The sequence below is a fragment of the Zophobas morio genome, unplaced genomic scaffold, assembly GCF_036711695.1.
Source record: "Zophobas morio isolate AGI-343-1 ecotype UQ-CSIRO unplaced genomic scaffold, CSIRO_AGI_Zmor_V1 ptg000012l, whole genome shotgun sequence".
Classification (NCBI taxonomy): domain Eukaryota; kingdom Metazoa; phylum Arthropoda; class Insecta; order Coleoptera; family Tenebrionidae; genus Zophobas; species Zophobas morio.
Genome location: NW_026972117.1, coordinates 7,541,756 through 7,557,065, shown reverse-complemented (window position 1 = coordinate 7,557,065; position 15,310 = coordinate 7,541,756). Strand labels below are relative to the sequence as shown.

Sequence of the window (15,310 nt, the reverse complement as noted above, 5' to 3'; positions counted from 1 at the left end):
AAACATTTTGTAATTGGGAGAATGATGGGTTGAGCGAAAACCGCAAATAGGGTCAGGGAAATGCTGAAGTCGTAAATAAAATTTATGGGCGAACGAACTGTTAATAACAACAGACAGGACAATTAGTTACTATTTGGGACCGACTTGGAGGACAACACGATTTTTTTTTGTAGATAGTTTGTAGTGTTTTGCCACCTATCTTTATTTTTTCTTGTTTCCAAATTTTTCTTTCTAAAAATGACGAGGTTCTTGCTTAAAACTTTAGACAAATACCAAATACAAAAATAAGACTTTTTCTAAGCCAGAAAAGTATTTTCTGTTTAATTTTTAAACTAGTTCGTTATTTTTGATAAAAACTATCAACAATTTTGTCTAAAATTTAACACTAATTACAAAATATTTTAATTAAGAAATTGTGTCTTCTAGATAAATTTTGTTTGATTCTAGATTCATAAAATATACTAATGAAAATTATCCAATAGAAAATCATTCAATTTTTTACGTCTTCTTCTTCGCCTTTGCAATACAATTAGAATTTTAAAAAATGTACTCTAAGTTTTCTCCTTAACCAGAGTTTGACTTTTTATTAAGCATATTTTATAGAAAACCTGCAACATACCATGGTTTTTTAGCTATGTTATAAAATTTTAACAAACATAAGGTATTCATCCACTGAGATCTAGTTTAAGACTATTTCTTTGTTAGAATATACAGCGTGAGTCACTAAGTGCGCGTTCTTCATTATCTCATTAAATATTAGAAATAGAAAAAATTAAAGGTCGAAGTTGTACGATTTCTTGAGAACTATATTTTAAAAGTATTTTTAACTGTATAGAGTGTTCTGTTTTATGGCGTAATGCAGAACTTGTTTTTTTTTAATGTCGCTCAGTCAGTCAGTAAGTCAGTCACTCAGTTACTCAGTCACTGAGTCATTCAGTCAATCAGTCAGTCGATCACTCAATCCCTCAGTCAGTCAGTCAGTCAGTCAGTTACTTAGTCAGTAGAGTCAGTCAGTCAGTCACTCAGTGAGTCACTTGGTCAATCAGTCAGGTAATCACTGAGTCACTGTGTCAGTCAGTCACTCAGTCACTCGCCCTATATATCTTTACATATTTTAATAGACCTCTTCTTAGGCTTTACAGTCACAGTTTATTTTAGAAATTATGATGCCATGTTAAAAGTTTCTTGAATTCTTTTGTCAAAAAATGAAAAAATTAAAAAATTGAAAATTAGAATATCGAAAATTCGAAAATTTGAAATTACGGAAATTGAAAATATGAAAAATCGGAAATTCGAAATATCGAAAAATCAGTGCTCAAAAAATCAAAGATTCGATAAATGCAATATTCAAAAAATCGAAAATTGAAAAAACAAAAATTCAAAAAGTTGGAAAGTGTAATATTGAAAAATCGAAAAATGAGAAAGCGAAAACTAAAAAATTGAGAAATAGAAAAACTGAAGAATTCAAATATTGAAAATTCGAAAAACAGAAGAAAATTAAAAAAATAACAAAGTCTTAAAATTGAAAAACGTAAAACTGAAATATGAAAATTCCAAAAATTAAAAATCGAAAAAAGTGGAAGAGAAACCAAAAAAACGAAATAAGTTAAAAAACTGTACAGAGTGTTCTGTTTTAAGGCGTAATGCACAACTTGTTTTTTTTATGTGGCTCAGTTGGTCAGCTACACAATCAGTCCGTCAATCAGTCAGTCAATCAGTTAAACAGTCAGACAATCAGTCATCTAGTTAGTCACTCAGTCACTAAGTCAGTCGCTAAGTCACTTAGTGAGTCATTCAATCAATCACAGAGTCACTCACTCATTCAGCCAATCATTCAGTTATTGAGTCTGTCAATTGTCAGTCAGTCACTCAATCAGCCGGTCAGTTACTCAATCACTCAATCAGCCGGTCAGTTACTCGATCACTTAATCATTCTGTTATTTAGTCTCTCAGTCACCTAATTATTCAGTTATTCATTCACTCTGTTAGTCAGTCACTCACTCAAATCCTCAGTCAATCAGTCACTCTGTCAGTCAGTCACTCAAACCCTCAGTCAGTCAGCCGGTCAACCATCTACTCAGTCAGTCACTCAGTCTTTCAGTCAAACAGTAACTCTCTTGATCAGTCACTCAGTCATTCACTCTATATGTTTACATATTTTAATGGACCTATTCTTAGGCTTTTCAGTCACAGTTTATTTCGGAAATTATGATGTCATGTTAAAATTTTCTTGAAATTCTTTTTGAAAACAGAAATTGAAAATATCAAAAATGGCAAATTCGAAATATCGAAAAATCAAAACTCAAAAAATCAAAAATTCGTGGAATGAAATACTCAAAAAATCAAAAATTCGAAAAGTTGGAAAGTCGTAATATTGAAAAATCGAGAAATGAGAAACGAAAATTAAAAAATTGAGAAATTGAAAAACTGAAGAATGCTGATATTGAAAATTCGAGAAACAGAAAAGTAAAAAAAATTAAAAGTCTCAAAATTGAAGAACGTAAAAGTTGATATCAAAATTCGAAAAATTAAAAATAGAAAAATGTGGTAGATAAAAATTAGAAAAATCGAAAACTCGAGAAATCAAACAAGCGAAATAAGTTAAAAAATTGCAAAATCGATGAATTAAAAATAGATAATCGACAAGTAAAAAAAGTAATATTTGAAATTCGCAGAAAAAAAAAATTAAACTCTAAAAACTGAAGAATAGAAAAGTCAAAAATATGAAAAATCGAAGAATTGAAAAATTGAAAAATCAATAAATTGAAAAGGAAGCGAATTAAAAATTCGAATATGTAATAAAATACAGAAAAGTCGAAAAATTAAAAATCGAAGAAGTGAAAAACTAAAAAATTGAGACATTGAAAAGGAAACAATTTTCGATTTTTTAATATCCAGTTTCTCAATAATCCGAATATTAAAAAATCGAAAATTCGACAAACAAAATATTTGAAAAACCGAAAATTCGAAAAATTAAAAATCGAACCGAAAAATCAAACATTTGACAAATGAGATTTCGAAAAACGCAAGAATTGAATTGTGGAAGAAACGAAATATCGAATGTCGAAAAATCGCAAATTCATAAAGCCAAAAATGGAAAAATTGTAAACTTGAGAAATCGAAACTAAAAAAATTGAAAATTTGAATATCTGAAGAATGGAAAATTCGGTAAATCGAAAATTAAGAAATAAAAATTTTGAAAAGTCGGAAACTCATAAAATCGAGAAATGAAAAAGCAAAATAGTAAAAAATTAGGAAACTGAAAAATGGAAAAATTGAAAATTCGAGAGTCTGAAAAATAAAAAAGTTTAGAAGTTTAAAAACTGAAGCACGTGGGAATTGAAAAATTGTGGATTTCGAAAAATCGATAAACCCAAAAATCGAAATGTACAAAAAATCGAAAATTAAAAAAGCAAAAAATCCAAATCGAAAATTTGAATGTCGAAAAATAGAAAAGTAAAAAAAATAAAAAGCCTACATACTAAAGAAATGGAAATAACCCAAGAATCGAAATGTACAAAAAATCGAAAATTTTAAAAGCAAAAAATCCGAATCGAAAATCTGAATGTCGAAAAATCGAAAAGTAAAAAAATCAAAAAGCCTACATACTAAAGAAATGGAAATTCAAAAAATGAAAAATCGAAAATTTAATAAGTCGAAGAATTGAAAAATTGGAGAATACAGAAATCGAAAATTCAATGGATCAAATATTCGAAAATCGGGATGTCTAAAAATCTAAACATCCAAGAATATAAAAAACCAACTATTGAAAGTCGAAAAATCGAAAATTCTAAAACCGAAAAATCGAAAAGTCGGAAAATAAAAAAATTAAAAACTCGAATCTCGAAAAATGGAAAATTCGAAATTTTGAATATTGAAAATTTGAAAAATCGACAGTTCGAAATATCTAAAAAGCGAACGTCGAAAAACTGAAAACTCGAGAAACTGAATCACGAACAGTAGAAGAATTGAAAATTCGAATTTCGAAAAATGAACAAAACGGAAATCTAAAATTCGAAAACTGAAAAACCGAAAATTGGAATGAATTTCCAGAAATCGTAAAAAAAATTCGATGAATCATTAATCAATCAGTTAGTCAGTCAGTCACTTAGCAGTAGAGGCGGTCAGTCAGTCAGTCAGTCAGTCACTCAGTCAGTCAGTCACTCTGTCAGTCAGTCGCTCAGTCATTCACTTATATTTTATTTCGGAAATTATCATGTCATGTTAAAATTTTCTTGAAATTCTTTAGTTGAAAAATAGAAAAATTAAAAAATTTAAAAAATTAAAAATTAGAATGAAAATACAGAAATTGAAAATTCGAAATATCGAAAAATCAAAACTCAAAGAATCAAAAGTGCGATGAATGAAATATTCAAAAAATCAAAAATTGAAAAAACGAATATTCGAAAGTTGGAAAGTCGTAGTATCGTAATCGAAAAATGAGAAAGCGAGAATTAAAAACTGAGAAATTGAAAAACTGTAGAATGCAAATATTAAAACTTCGAGACACAGAAAAGTAAAAAAATTATAAGTCTTAAAAATCAAAAAAAGTAGCAAATCGAAAACTCGAGAAATCAAAAGAACGAAATAAGTTAAACAACTGAAAAATCGAAGAATGAAAAATAGGTAATCGAAATGTAAAAAAAAAGAATGTGAATATCGAAAATTCGAAGAGAAAAAAATTCAAAGTCTAAAAACTGAAGAATAGAAAAATTGAAACATCGAGTATTGGAAAAATCAAAAATTTGAAAAATTGAAAAGGAAGCGAATTGAAAATTCAACTATTAAAATACCGAAAAATCTAAAAGTAAAAAACGTAAAATGCCTACATACTGAAGAATGAAAATTTGGATAATCAAAAATCGAAAAATTAATAAGTCGAAGAATTGAAAAATTGGAGAATTCAGAAATCGAAAAAGAGACACACTGAAAATTCCAATTTTGAAAAATCGAAAATTCTATAAATCAAATATTCGAAAAACCGAAAATTCGAAAATCTAAAATTCGAAAAATCAAAAATTCGAAAATCGGGATTATTAAAAATCTGAATACCCAAGAATCGAAATGTAGAAAACACGAATTATAGAAAGTCGAAAAATAAAAAATTTGAAAAATCGAGAAACCACAGTTAAAACAAATCAAAAATTCGAATATCGAGTTATCGAAAAAAAAATTGAAAAATCGAGAAATTGAAACAGCGAAAGAATTGAAAATTCAAATTTCAAAAAATGAACGAAACGGAATTCTAAAGTTCGAAAACTAAAAGAACCTAAAAAAGGAATTTCAAGAAATCCAAAAAAATAATCTCGAGAATTCTAAAATCGAGTGATCTCAAATTCGAAGATTCAAATCGTCGAAAATTAAAAATTCGATGAATCATTCATTAATCAGTCAGCTAGCGAATGAGTCAGTCAGTCACTGACTCACTCACTCACTCACTCACTCACTCACTCACTCACTAACTCCCTCAGTCGGTCAGTCAGTCTCTCAATATTGAAAAATCAAATATTCGGAAAACTGAAAATTCGAAAATCTAAAAATGGAAAAATCAAAAAATCAAAAATCGGGATTTCTAAAAATCTAAATACCCAAGAGTCGAAATTTATAAAAAACGAACTATCAAAAGACGAGAAATCGAAAATTCTAAAAGGGAAGAAGCTAAAAGAAAAATTGAAAAATCGAGAAATTGTAAAAGAATAGAAAATTCGAATTTCGAAAAATGAACAAAACGGAAATCTAAATTTCGAAAACTGAAAAACCGAAAATAAGAATTTCCAAAAATCAAAAAAATAAACTCGAGAAATCGAAAATCGGGTGTTCTCAAATTCGAAGATTCAAAACGTCGAAAATTGAAAATTCGATGAATCGTTCATCCATCAGTCAGTCATACAGTCAGTCACCCAGTCATTCAGTCATTCCGTCAACCAGTCAGTCACTCAGTCAGTGAGTTACTCGGTCACTCAGTCAGTCGATCGCTCAGTCATTCAGTCAGTCAGTCAATCAGTTAGTCGGTCAGTCAATCAGTCAGTCACTCACTCACTCACCCTATATATCTTTACATGTTTTAATAAACCTCTTCTTAGGCTTTATAATCATCACAGTTTATTTTCGAAATAATGATGGCATGTTAAAATTTTCTTGAAATTCTTTAGCCATCGAAGTGGAAAAAAAATCATAGTGGGATTATTTTTAAAATCTATGTTAGATACATTTCGTAGAGAGATAAAGAAATGTACTCTGTTTGTTGTGGCATAAATGAGATTAAATTTTCGTATGCAGAGTGTTCATAAAAATGTTTTGATTATTACAATTTTCAAATAACAATATTCCAGTCATTTTAAATAGAACGCTCTGTTTCACTCACTTTATTACGGCATTTCATTCCATTTTTTGTTTTCTTTCGCTTTTTCTGAGAATTTTCAATATTTAAAGTTAACAGTGGGATTTTTTACATTTTTAGGAGACAGATCGACATATTAGAAAAATGAGGAAAAAAAACAGTAACATACAGTAATAAAATACAGGATGTTCCATTTAAAGAAACTGAAATATCAATGTTTGAAATTGTAAAATTTTAGATTTTTTTATGAAAGCTGTGTATTTTAAAATTTGATTTAGTTAATACCACAACAAAGAGCGTTGATTTATCCTTTCACAAAATATTGTAAGACAGACTTTGAAAATAACCATTGCCAAAAAATTTCAAGAAACAGCGAATTTAAAGCATACACTTTGTTTTTGCTTTTATTCGTATTTTTCAGAAAAATTCTTTTCACTTTTCACGACCTGACCTGATTTTGCAAACAATAAAACCAAAAATATAGGTAAAATCTTTAATTAATAAGCCTTATTGCGCTAGTTGGATGGGACAGTGGCATCGATTGCGAATTATTTTTGTTTAAATCCTGAATTAGACGTACCCTTAATTTTAACACGTATTTTCACTGTACTCACTGTGCTCACTAATGGTACAAAATTTATATTCGACAAGATAAAAAAATTACCAGTCAATTTAATCAATAGACAATTTTCTTTTTAACTGTATGTTGCTCTCAAATAGTAATACTTACAAGCTTCAGACTTTTTCAAGAATTTTATCCCTTTTTATTCCCTTGAGGGTGATAATAAAGACAATATAAAATTTCTTGTCGGCTTTTTTAAGCTTTATTACCTATATAAACATAAGCCAAATTTATAACTCTCTGAAATTAGGGGTTGAAACTACCTCTAAAATTTCACGATACTTTGATGCTTTAAAGTATATTTTCCAATAATAGCGTATCTAATAATTTTTCCAGACGACGTCATTAAAATTTTGGAGGGGATGATCCCGTTTAAGCGGATTCCAGTGAAAAATTATTTTTAAAATTCTGGAACTGAATTAAATGCTCAAACTTTAAATATTTATTCTCCAATTATGTGTCACATTGTACAAAATTTACAATAAATTTTAACGCACTTACTGGGCTACATAACTGTGTGAACTTAAAAAAATCACACCGTCAACCCAATATTTTAACTTTAAACAATAATGAAAACGCTTGCAGAACCTTGAATCCTTATTTGCATAGATTTTATCGCTGCTACAATTCACACTAAACAAGCACTCAATGAATGCATTCTATCCTCAGAAAAACACGCAATGAAGATCTGACATCTGAATCAGATAGCCGGAGCAGTAGCACCTTCCTGTCACTCTCGATCCGAAAAATGAAGTCATTTTCTAGGAAAAAACCATTTCTGAATTTCATTTTGGGAAAATAAAAAAACGAACAATAAGTTTCACTCAATTATAATTTTTCTTCTTCAGCGTTTCCACCACTTAGTAACTCCGACACGATTAACTTAACGTTACGTTATCGTTACGTCACGCTTTTGTCCTTTTATCAAAGCGTCTCCGTCGCACCTCATTACCCGCTCTAAATAAATCAAATTTAAATAAACATCGGCGTTCATCAATGGATCAAACAAACCTCTCCGAATTAAGCAATTTTGTCGGATTAAAACGTAACAAAGAGTAAGTAAGCGTTACCACACGTCAAATAAAAAGCGTCTTAATTACCGAGCTTGAGAACCGATCTTTCATCGGTTCACTCTTCAATTACACTTAATTGAAGGTAACAAAACCCGTTACGCAACCACTATAAAAATTGTCATCGAAATTAGCGTTACGCAACGTAACGGATTAGACGCAAGGAATAAGCGGGGATTCGAAAAATGCTTGTGGGAGTTAAGTGGAGTAAAAGTCTTACTCCACATAACCACAGACAATGGGTTACTAAACATCACGGACCATATATAAACCAAATTAATATTGCGTCTCCCAGTATTGTGGTACTGCTGGTGGGTTAATTACGGTGCGTGCTAGTGACTTGTGGAATTATGGCTGTTAAGGTAGGGGCGAGATGGGTGTTTTTTGGGGTAACGATTGAGAATTTTAAGATTTTCTGGATGGTGGTGGCGGTCCTGGGGGCGGCGAGGTGCGAACCCCCGAGCTCGAACTACGGGACGCCGCTGAGTGCGCCGCTTAGTAGTTATGGGACGCCGAATTATGACCTGAATAATGGAAATGGGAATTATGATTTCGGGGGACACGGGGACCAGGGTGGACATGGAGATCACGGGGATCAGGGTGAGGTAGGTTATGGTTGTGATTTTAATTTACGCAAGTTGTTTGGATCATCACATTGAGATTATTATCGGAATGGAAAATTTTATTTATCTGATTGTTGGTTTAAACGACAAATTCCGCTTTTTGAAGTGTTTGCACTTATTACTTAGATAAAAATGTGTTTATGATGATTGAAAAAATAAAATACGTGGAAGTGATAAGGAATTTTAAGATATCGATCTGTTTTTCAAATTGTTCAAATTCTTTGTATGAATTCATTTTTCATAAGTTTAGCTTTCACGTGCTACAACTGGAAAAAAATACTTCATATTGATTAGTTTCATTTTTTTTAAATAATTTCAATCTGTTTCAAAATTCTCAGTAATCAATTTTTTTTCTTATTTAAAGACATGAGTGAAATCACAGTTGTATTACTAGAATCAGTACTGTTTGTGGGTACTACGGTTAAAAAACTATAGAAGAATAGGTATGAAGTAGATTTTAAAATATGATGTGATAAAAAATGCTGAAAAATAAATTTTAAGATGTGGGTATTCGCGATAAAATCGACATACAACGAACTTGTGATAAATAAAAATTGGAACAAGGTTATTTCAACAGAACTTCCCTTGCCCTTGAAGTAAAACCCACTAAATCCCGTTTCTTTAAAAAATCATGATTTGGTAATCTTTGTTATTTGAAAAATCGGAACATCGAATGTTCAAAAATCGTAAAAACAGCAAAATGTGCCGGAAAGTAAAAAAATCGAAAAATAAAAAGGTCGAAAATCGACAAAGCGAAAAATCGAGGACGCAAGAAATCAAAAATCGATAATTAAAAAAATGAAAAATTAAAAACCTGAAGAATGGAAAAGTTCAAAATTCGTGAAATGGAAAAGCAAAAATCCGATATCGAAAAATCTGAAAGTAGAAAGATTGAAAATTTTAGTGTCGAAAATAGAAATCTCTAGAAATCAAAAAAATTCAAATCAAAAAATTTTAACAATCTAAAGATCAAAAAGTAAAAAAGTAATAGCATATTGAAAAATCGAAAAGCTAAAACAAAATGAAGAATGGAAAAAATGAAAAGTCGAAAATTAAAAAAATCGAAGATTTAAAAAAAATTAAAAAATCGAAAAGGCAACAAAATTCGAATATCGCAAAATCTAAAATTCGATTAATTAAATATTCGAAAACGAAAATCCTAAAACTCGGAAAACCGAAAATTTGAAAATCTAAAAATCAAAAATTCAAATAGAGAAATCGAAAAATCGAAAATCCAAGAAACTAAATATCGAAAGTCGAATATTTGAAAAATCTAAAATCGAGAAGTCGAAAAATGGAAAAATTGAAAATATGCAAAATCGAAAATTCGTAACAAACTCTGAAAATTAAAAAAGCGATGAATCAAAAAATCGAAGATTGAAAAAAAGAAAATATTAAAAGACGGAAAGTGGAAAAATTGAAAAATCGAGAAATGAAAAATTGAAAATTCGAGAAACCGAAAAGTAAAAACTGAAGAACAAAACTGAAAAATCGAGATATGTACGAAGAAATAAAGATCGAAAAAATGAAAACTAAAAACATCAAAAATTCGGGTATCGAAAAACGAAAACTCGAGAAATGAAAAAAGCGAAAAAAGTAAAAAAAAATAAATCGAAAATTAGATCAAGAAATAAAAAAAAATGAAAATTGGAGTGTCAAAAATATTGGAAAAACTGAAAATTCGAGAATCAAAAAATCAAAAATTCGAAAAACGAGATTTCGAAAAATCTAAATTCCCAAGAATTGAAATGTAGAAAAAACGAAATATCGACAGTCGAAAAATCAAAGTGGTAAAATGAAACAATTGAAAAATCGAGAATTGGAAATTTTAAAATTGAAAATTCGAAAATCGAGAAAACGAAAATTCGAAAAATTGGAATACCGAAAATTCGAACATTCAAATAAAGATTTCGAAAAATCGGAAAATTCAAGAGGCGAAATATAGAAAAACCAAACATTTTCTATATTTCGCCTCTTAGAAAATATTTGGGTTTTCTAAGTATATTTCGCCTCTTGAATTTTCCGATATTTCGAATTTTCGTTTTTCCAATTTTTCGGATTTCCGTTTTCGAAAAATCGGAAAATTCAAGAGGCGAAATATAGAAAAACCAAACATTTTCTATATTTCGCCTCTTAGAAAATATTTGGGTTTTCTAAGTATATTTCGCCTCTTGAATTTTCCGAATTTTCGAATTTTCGGTTTTCCAATTTTTCGGATTTTCGTTTTAGAAAAATCGGAAAATTCAAGAGGCGAAATATAGAAAAACCAAACATTTTCTATATTTCGCCTCTTAGAAAATATTGACAGTCGAATAATCGAAAATTTTAAAATTGAAAAGTTCAAAAAATGAAAATTGAGAATTCTAAATTAAAATAATTGAAAATTAGAATATCGAAAAATCGAAAATTTTAAATTACTGAAATTGAAAATATGTATGAAAAATCGAAACTGAGAAAATCAAAAATTCCATGAATCAGATGTTTGAAATCGTAAATTGAAAGAACGAAATGTAAAAAATTGAGAAAACTGAAATACTAAAAAGTTGAAAATTCGACAAACCGAAAAGTAAAAATCTAAAAAAGGAAAACTAATACGATTAAAAATTCGATCAACGAAAATCGAAAACTCGAGAAATTAAAAAAGCGAAAAAAGTAAAATCGAAAAATTGAAGAATGGAAAAATTGAAAAATCAATAATCCAAAATTCGAAAAATAGATCTGAAAAATCAAAGAACTGAAAAATTGAAAAGGAAAGAAATTGAAAATCCGAATATCGCAAAATCGAAAAGAAAAAAATTAAAACACCTAAATACCCACCCAAGAGTAGAAAATTTAAAAAATCAAAAATTGAAAATGGAAAATTTGAAAAGGCAAAGAATTCAAAAATTGAAAAATCAAAAAAAAAACAAATTGAAAATTCCAATATTGAAAAATGGGAAATTCGATGAATCTAATATTAGAAGAACCGCAATTTCGGAAATCAAAAAATTAAAAAACTGAAAGCTCAAAAATTCGAGAATCTAAATAACCGAAATGTAGGAAAACGAAATATCGAAAGTCGGAAAATCGAAGTCGAACAATGAAAAAATTGAAAAATCGAAAATTTGAAATTAGGGAAATTGAAAATAAGTAAGAAAAATTGAAAATTCAGGATATTGAAAAATAGCAACTCAAAAAATCAAAAATTAATGAGTCAAATATTTCAAAAATTAAAAACTGAAATAACGAAAATTCTAAACAGAAATAACGAAAATTCTAAACAGAAAAGTGGAAAAATCAAGAAATGAAAATGCAAATATGAAGTAAAAAATTCAGAATAAGTCGAAAAGTGGAGAAATTGAAAAATCGAGAAATCAAAATATAAAATTGAAAATTCAAAGATCGAAAAATCGAAAAGTAAAAATTAAAAGGTCTAAATACTGAAGAATGGAAAATTGAAAAATCGAAAATTCGGTGAATAAAATATGCGAAAAACCTAAAATTTAAAAAATTAAAAATCTAAAAGCCGAAAAATCAAACATTTGACAAACAAGACGTCGAAAGTCCAAAAATGGAAAATTATAAAATCGAGAAATCGAAATTAAAAAAATTGAAAATTTGAATATCCAAAAATCGAAAATTAAAATATTAAAAGTCTAAATATCTACTGTAGAATGGAAAATTCGAAAAATCAATAATCAAAAAATGGAAAATTTTAAAAATCGGAAAGTTTGAAAAATCGAGAAATGAAAAAGCAAGTAGTAAAACATTATAAAATTGAAAAACTGAAGAATGGAAAAATTGAAAATTCGAGAAACCGAAAAGTAAAAAAAATTGAAAGTCTAATAACTGAAGAACGTAAGAATTGAAAAATCAAAATTCAAAAAAATAAATATCGAAAAAACGAAAAGTAGAAAGATTAAAAATTTGAGCATCGAAAGTCGAAAACTCGCGGAATAAGTAAAAAATTGAAAAATCGAAAACTCAAAGATCCAGAATTCGAAAAATCGAACATTTAACAAACGAGATTTCGAAAAATCGAAAAACGCAAGAATCGAAATGTAGAAAAAACGAAACATCGAAAGTCGTAAAATCGAAAATTGTAAAACCAAAAATCGAAGTCGAAAAATGGAAAAATTCAAACATTAAGAAATCGAATTTAAAAAAATTGAAAATTCGAATATCGACAAATCGAAAAGAAAAACTTAAAGAGCCTAAATATTGAAAAATGAAAAATTCGAAAATGAAAAATGGAAGAATCGAGAAATCGAAAAAGAAACTAATTGAAAATTCCAGTATAGAAAAAGCGAAAATTCGGTGAATCAAAGATTCCAAAAATCGAAAATTCAAAAAAATAAAAATCGAAAAATCAAACATTTGACAAACGAGATTTTAAAAAATCGATACACCCAAGAATTGAAATGTAGAAAAAATGAAATATCAAAAGTCATAACATCGAAAACATCAAGAGATCAAAATTAAAAAAATTGAAAGTTCGAAAATCGAAAAATCGAAAATTGTAAAAAACGAAAAAACGGATAGTCGAACAACTGAAAAAGCGAACAGTAAAAAAATGGAACATTTGAATTTCGAAAAATTAAATTGAATTGAAACTTTATGAATTGAAAATAAAAAAATCGATAAATCAAAAATCAAAAAACCAAAAATCGGGAATTCCAAAAATAGAAAAGAAACTCAAGAAATCGACAATGGAGTGATCTCAATTTCGAAAATCTAAAATTCGATGAATCAAATGTTCGAAAAATCGAAAATCGAAAAATTCTTCTCATAACCTTAAGGCCTTCGTGATTTAAGAGCACTAGATTTTGCAATTTCAAAGTTAAATTGTAAAATGTTATACAATATCAATTTTTTTTCCGAAAAATCTTGACGTCTGGGGTAAAAACTCAACACGGATTCATGAATCACATATACAGCAATATATAATTTAACGTAAACATTTTTTACTATACTTACGACAACCTTAAAACAAGATTTCAGAGCATTCGATTTTGCAGTTTCAAAGTTAAATTGTAGAATATTGTTAAACAAAGTTTGTTTTCCTTGTTTTATAAAATTTAAACAATATTTTGGAGATGATGTCATCCTATTGTTAGTGAAATTCTTATACTATGAAATTTTAATATACGAAAATCAAATTTTAACACGAATCGAAGCAGAACAGAACTTCTTCAGAAATCGATAGATTTTTGATAACTGACAACACCGCCGCGAAACGAACTATATTTTTTTTTTTTAAAGTCGTCTAAAATGATTTTTAGATTTTAATCTTTGTAAATAAAAACGTAATCCTAGGTTTATTTAAAACTATTATGTTCACTAAGTATTACCTTCAAGATTAGATTACGATAAGTAAGAATGGCCCGAACCAACCAACCTTCTTGCATAATTAAATTAAATCATCGAAATTATAGGTTTCGCTCAAATTAAACATGCGGAATCATCAGTTCCGCGTAATTTATTCCGCGATAGCAAATAAAACTCCTAACATTGTGTTGATGGTGTAACATCCTTTTCGTCCAACCTTTTAAAGCTTCAATGATTCGTTTGATTGTTAAACAAAACCCCAAGTTTCCACGTCATCCACCCTTTTATCTACTTTTACAACCATCTGACCCATTTATTCTCTAATTATCCGAATTATTGAAGTCGTGACCCAGCAAATTTCATAAGTCCAGTCACGAGCTAACAAAGAACGAAAAATGTAGCGAACACACGTTACCCATAAACAACCAAATTAACAACCGAAGATAAACAGAGCATTCCAACAGCGTTTCACGATCTCGACAGACATTTAAATCGATCCTTATTTCGCCGAGATCACTCAAGCATGCCAACTTAAAACCAACTCGAAAAGTCAACCGCGAGAGTGCGGAAACGAAACGTTTTGACGCTAATGGGATGATTTTATTTTTTTACCTGAAGTTGTTAGAAACAAATCAACAACATTTTTTAAATTTATTTCAGCCTAAATCCTACGAATTTGGCTACCAAGTCAAAGACGACTACACCGGAAACAACTACAACAGAAAGGAGTCGAGCGACGGGAACCAGGTCCGAGGCGAGTACCGCGTGCAATTACCCGACGGTCGTACCCAAATAGTCACTTATTACGCCGACTGGCAAACCGGATTCCACGCCGACGTGAGATACGAAGGTACCGCCCAGTACCCAGAGCAGTACAACACTTACAACGGCGGAAATAATGGGCAGTACGGGGCACCCAATTACTCCAATAACAATGGGTATGGTACGAGTTCCGTGTCCATCAAGGATTACTCGAGTGGGTCCGGGAACGGGTACAACTCGGGCTCCGGGAGCGGGTACGACTCGTACGCCGGGAATTTCGGAAACAAAGGAAGACCTGGATATGAATACGGAGCTCCTTAGGCACGAACTAGGCTTGTGTTAAGATTACCAGATACAAATTAGCGTAATTTTGTACTATTTATTGTAGACAGTATTTAAGTTTGTACATATCTGTTAGTACTAGAATGCCAGTATCGATTTTTGTACCTACGCAAAGCATTTATTTAAATACATTTTGTAGAAAATTGCAACATGGTGTTTATCTTGTCGTACTAGCGAGAAAATTCCTTGTGAAGATACGAGTACTTGAATTAATACCAATTCATGATTATGAAAATCACCATGG

At 29.6% G+C, this 15,310-nt stretch overlaps 2 protein-coding genes across 2 annotated transcripts in view; both read left to right on the top strand.

The window, feature by feature from the left end:
• The window catches only part of LOC135128309 (uncharacterized), a 47,454-nt gene that overhangs the window by 1,384 nt on the left and 30,760 nt on the right, over positions 1–15,310 (top strand). The gene's annotated exons all lie outside the window — the stretch shown is intronic.
• On the top strand, positions 8,198–15,215 carry LOC135128310 (pro-resilin-like). The gene is made up of 3 exons (XM_064055223.1): positions 8,198–8,394; positions 8,443–8,637; positions 14,623–15,215. Exons 1-3 carry the CDS (start codon positions 8,383–8,385, stop codon positions 15,043–15,045), a joined length of 630 nt encoding a protein of 209 aa, XP_063911293.1. The 5' UTR covers positions 8,198–8,382; the 3' UTR covers positions 15,046–15,215.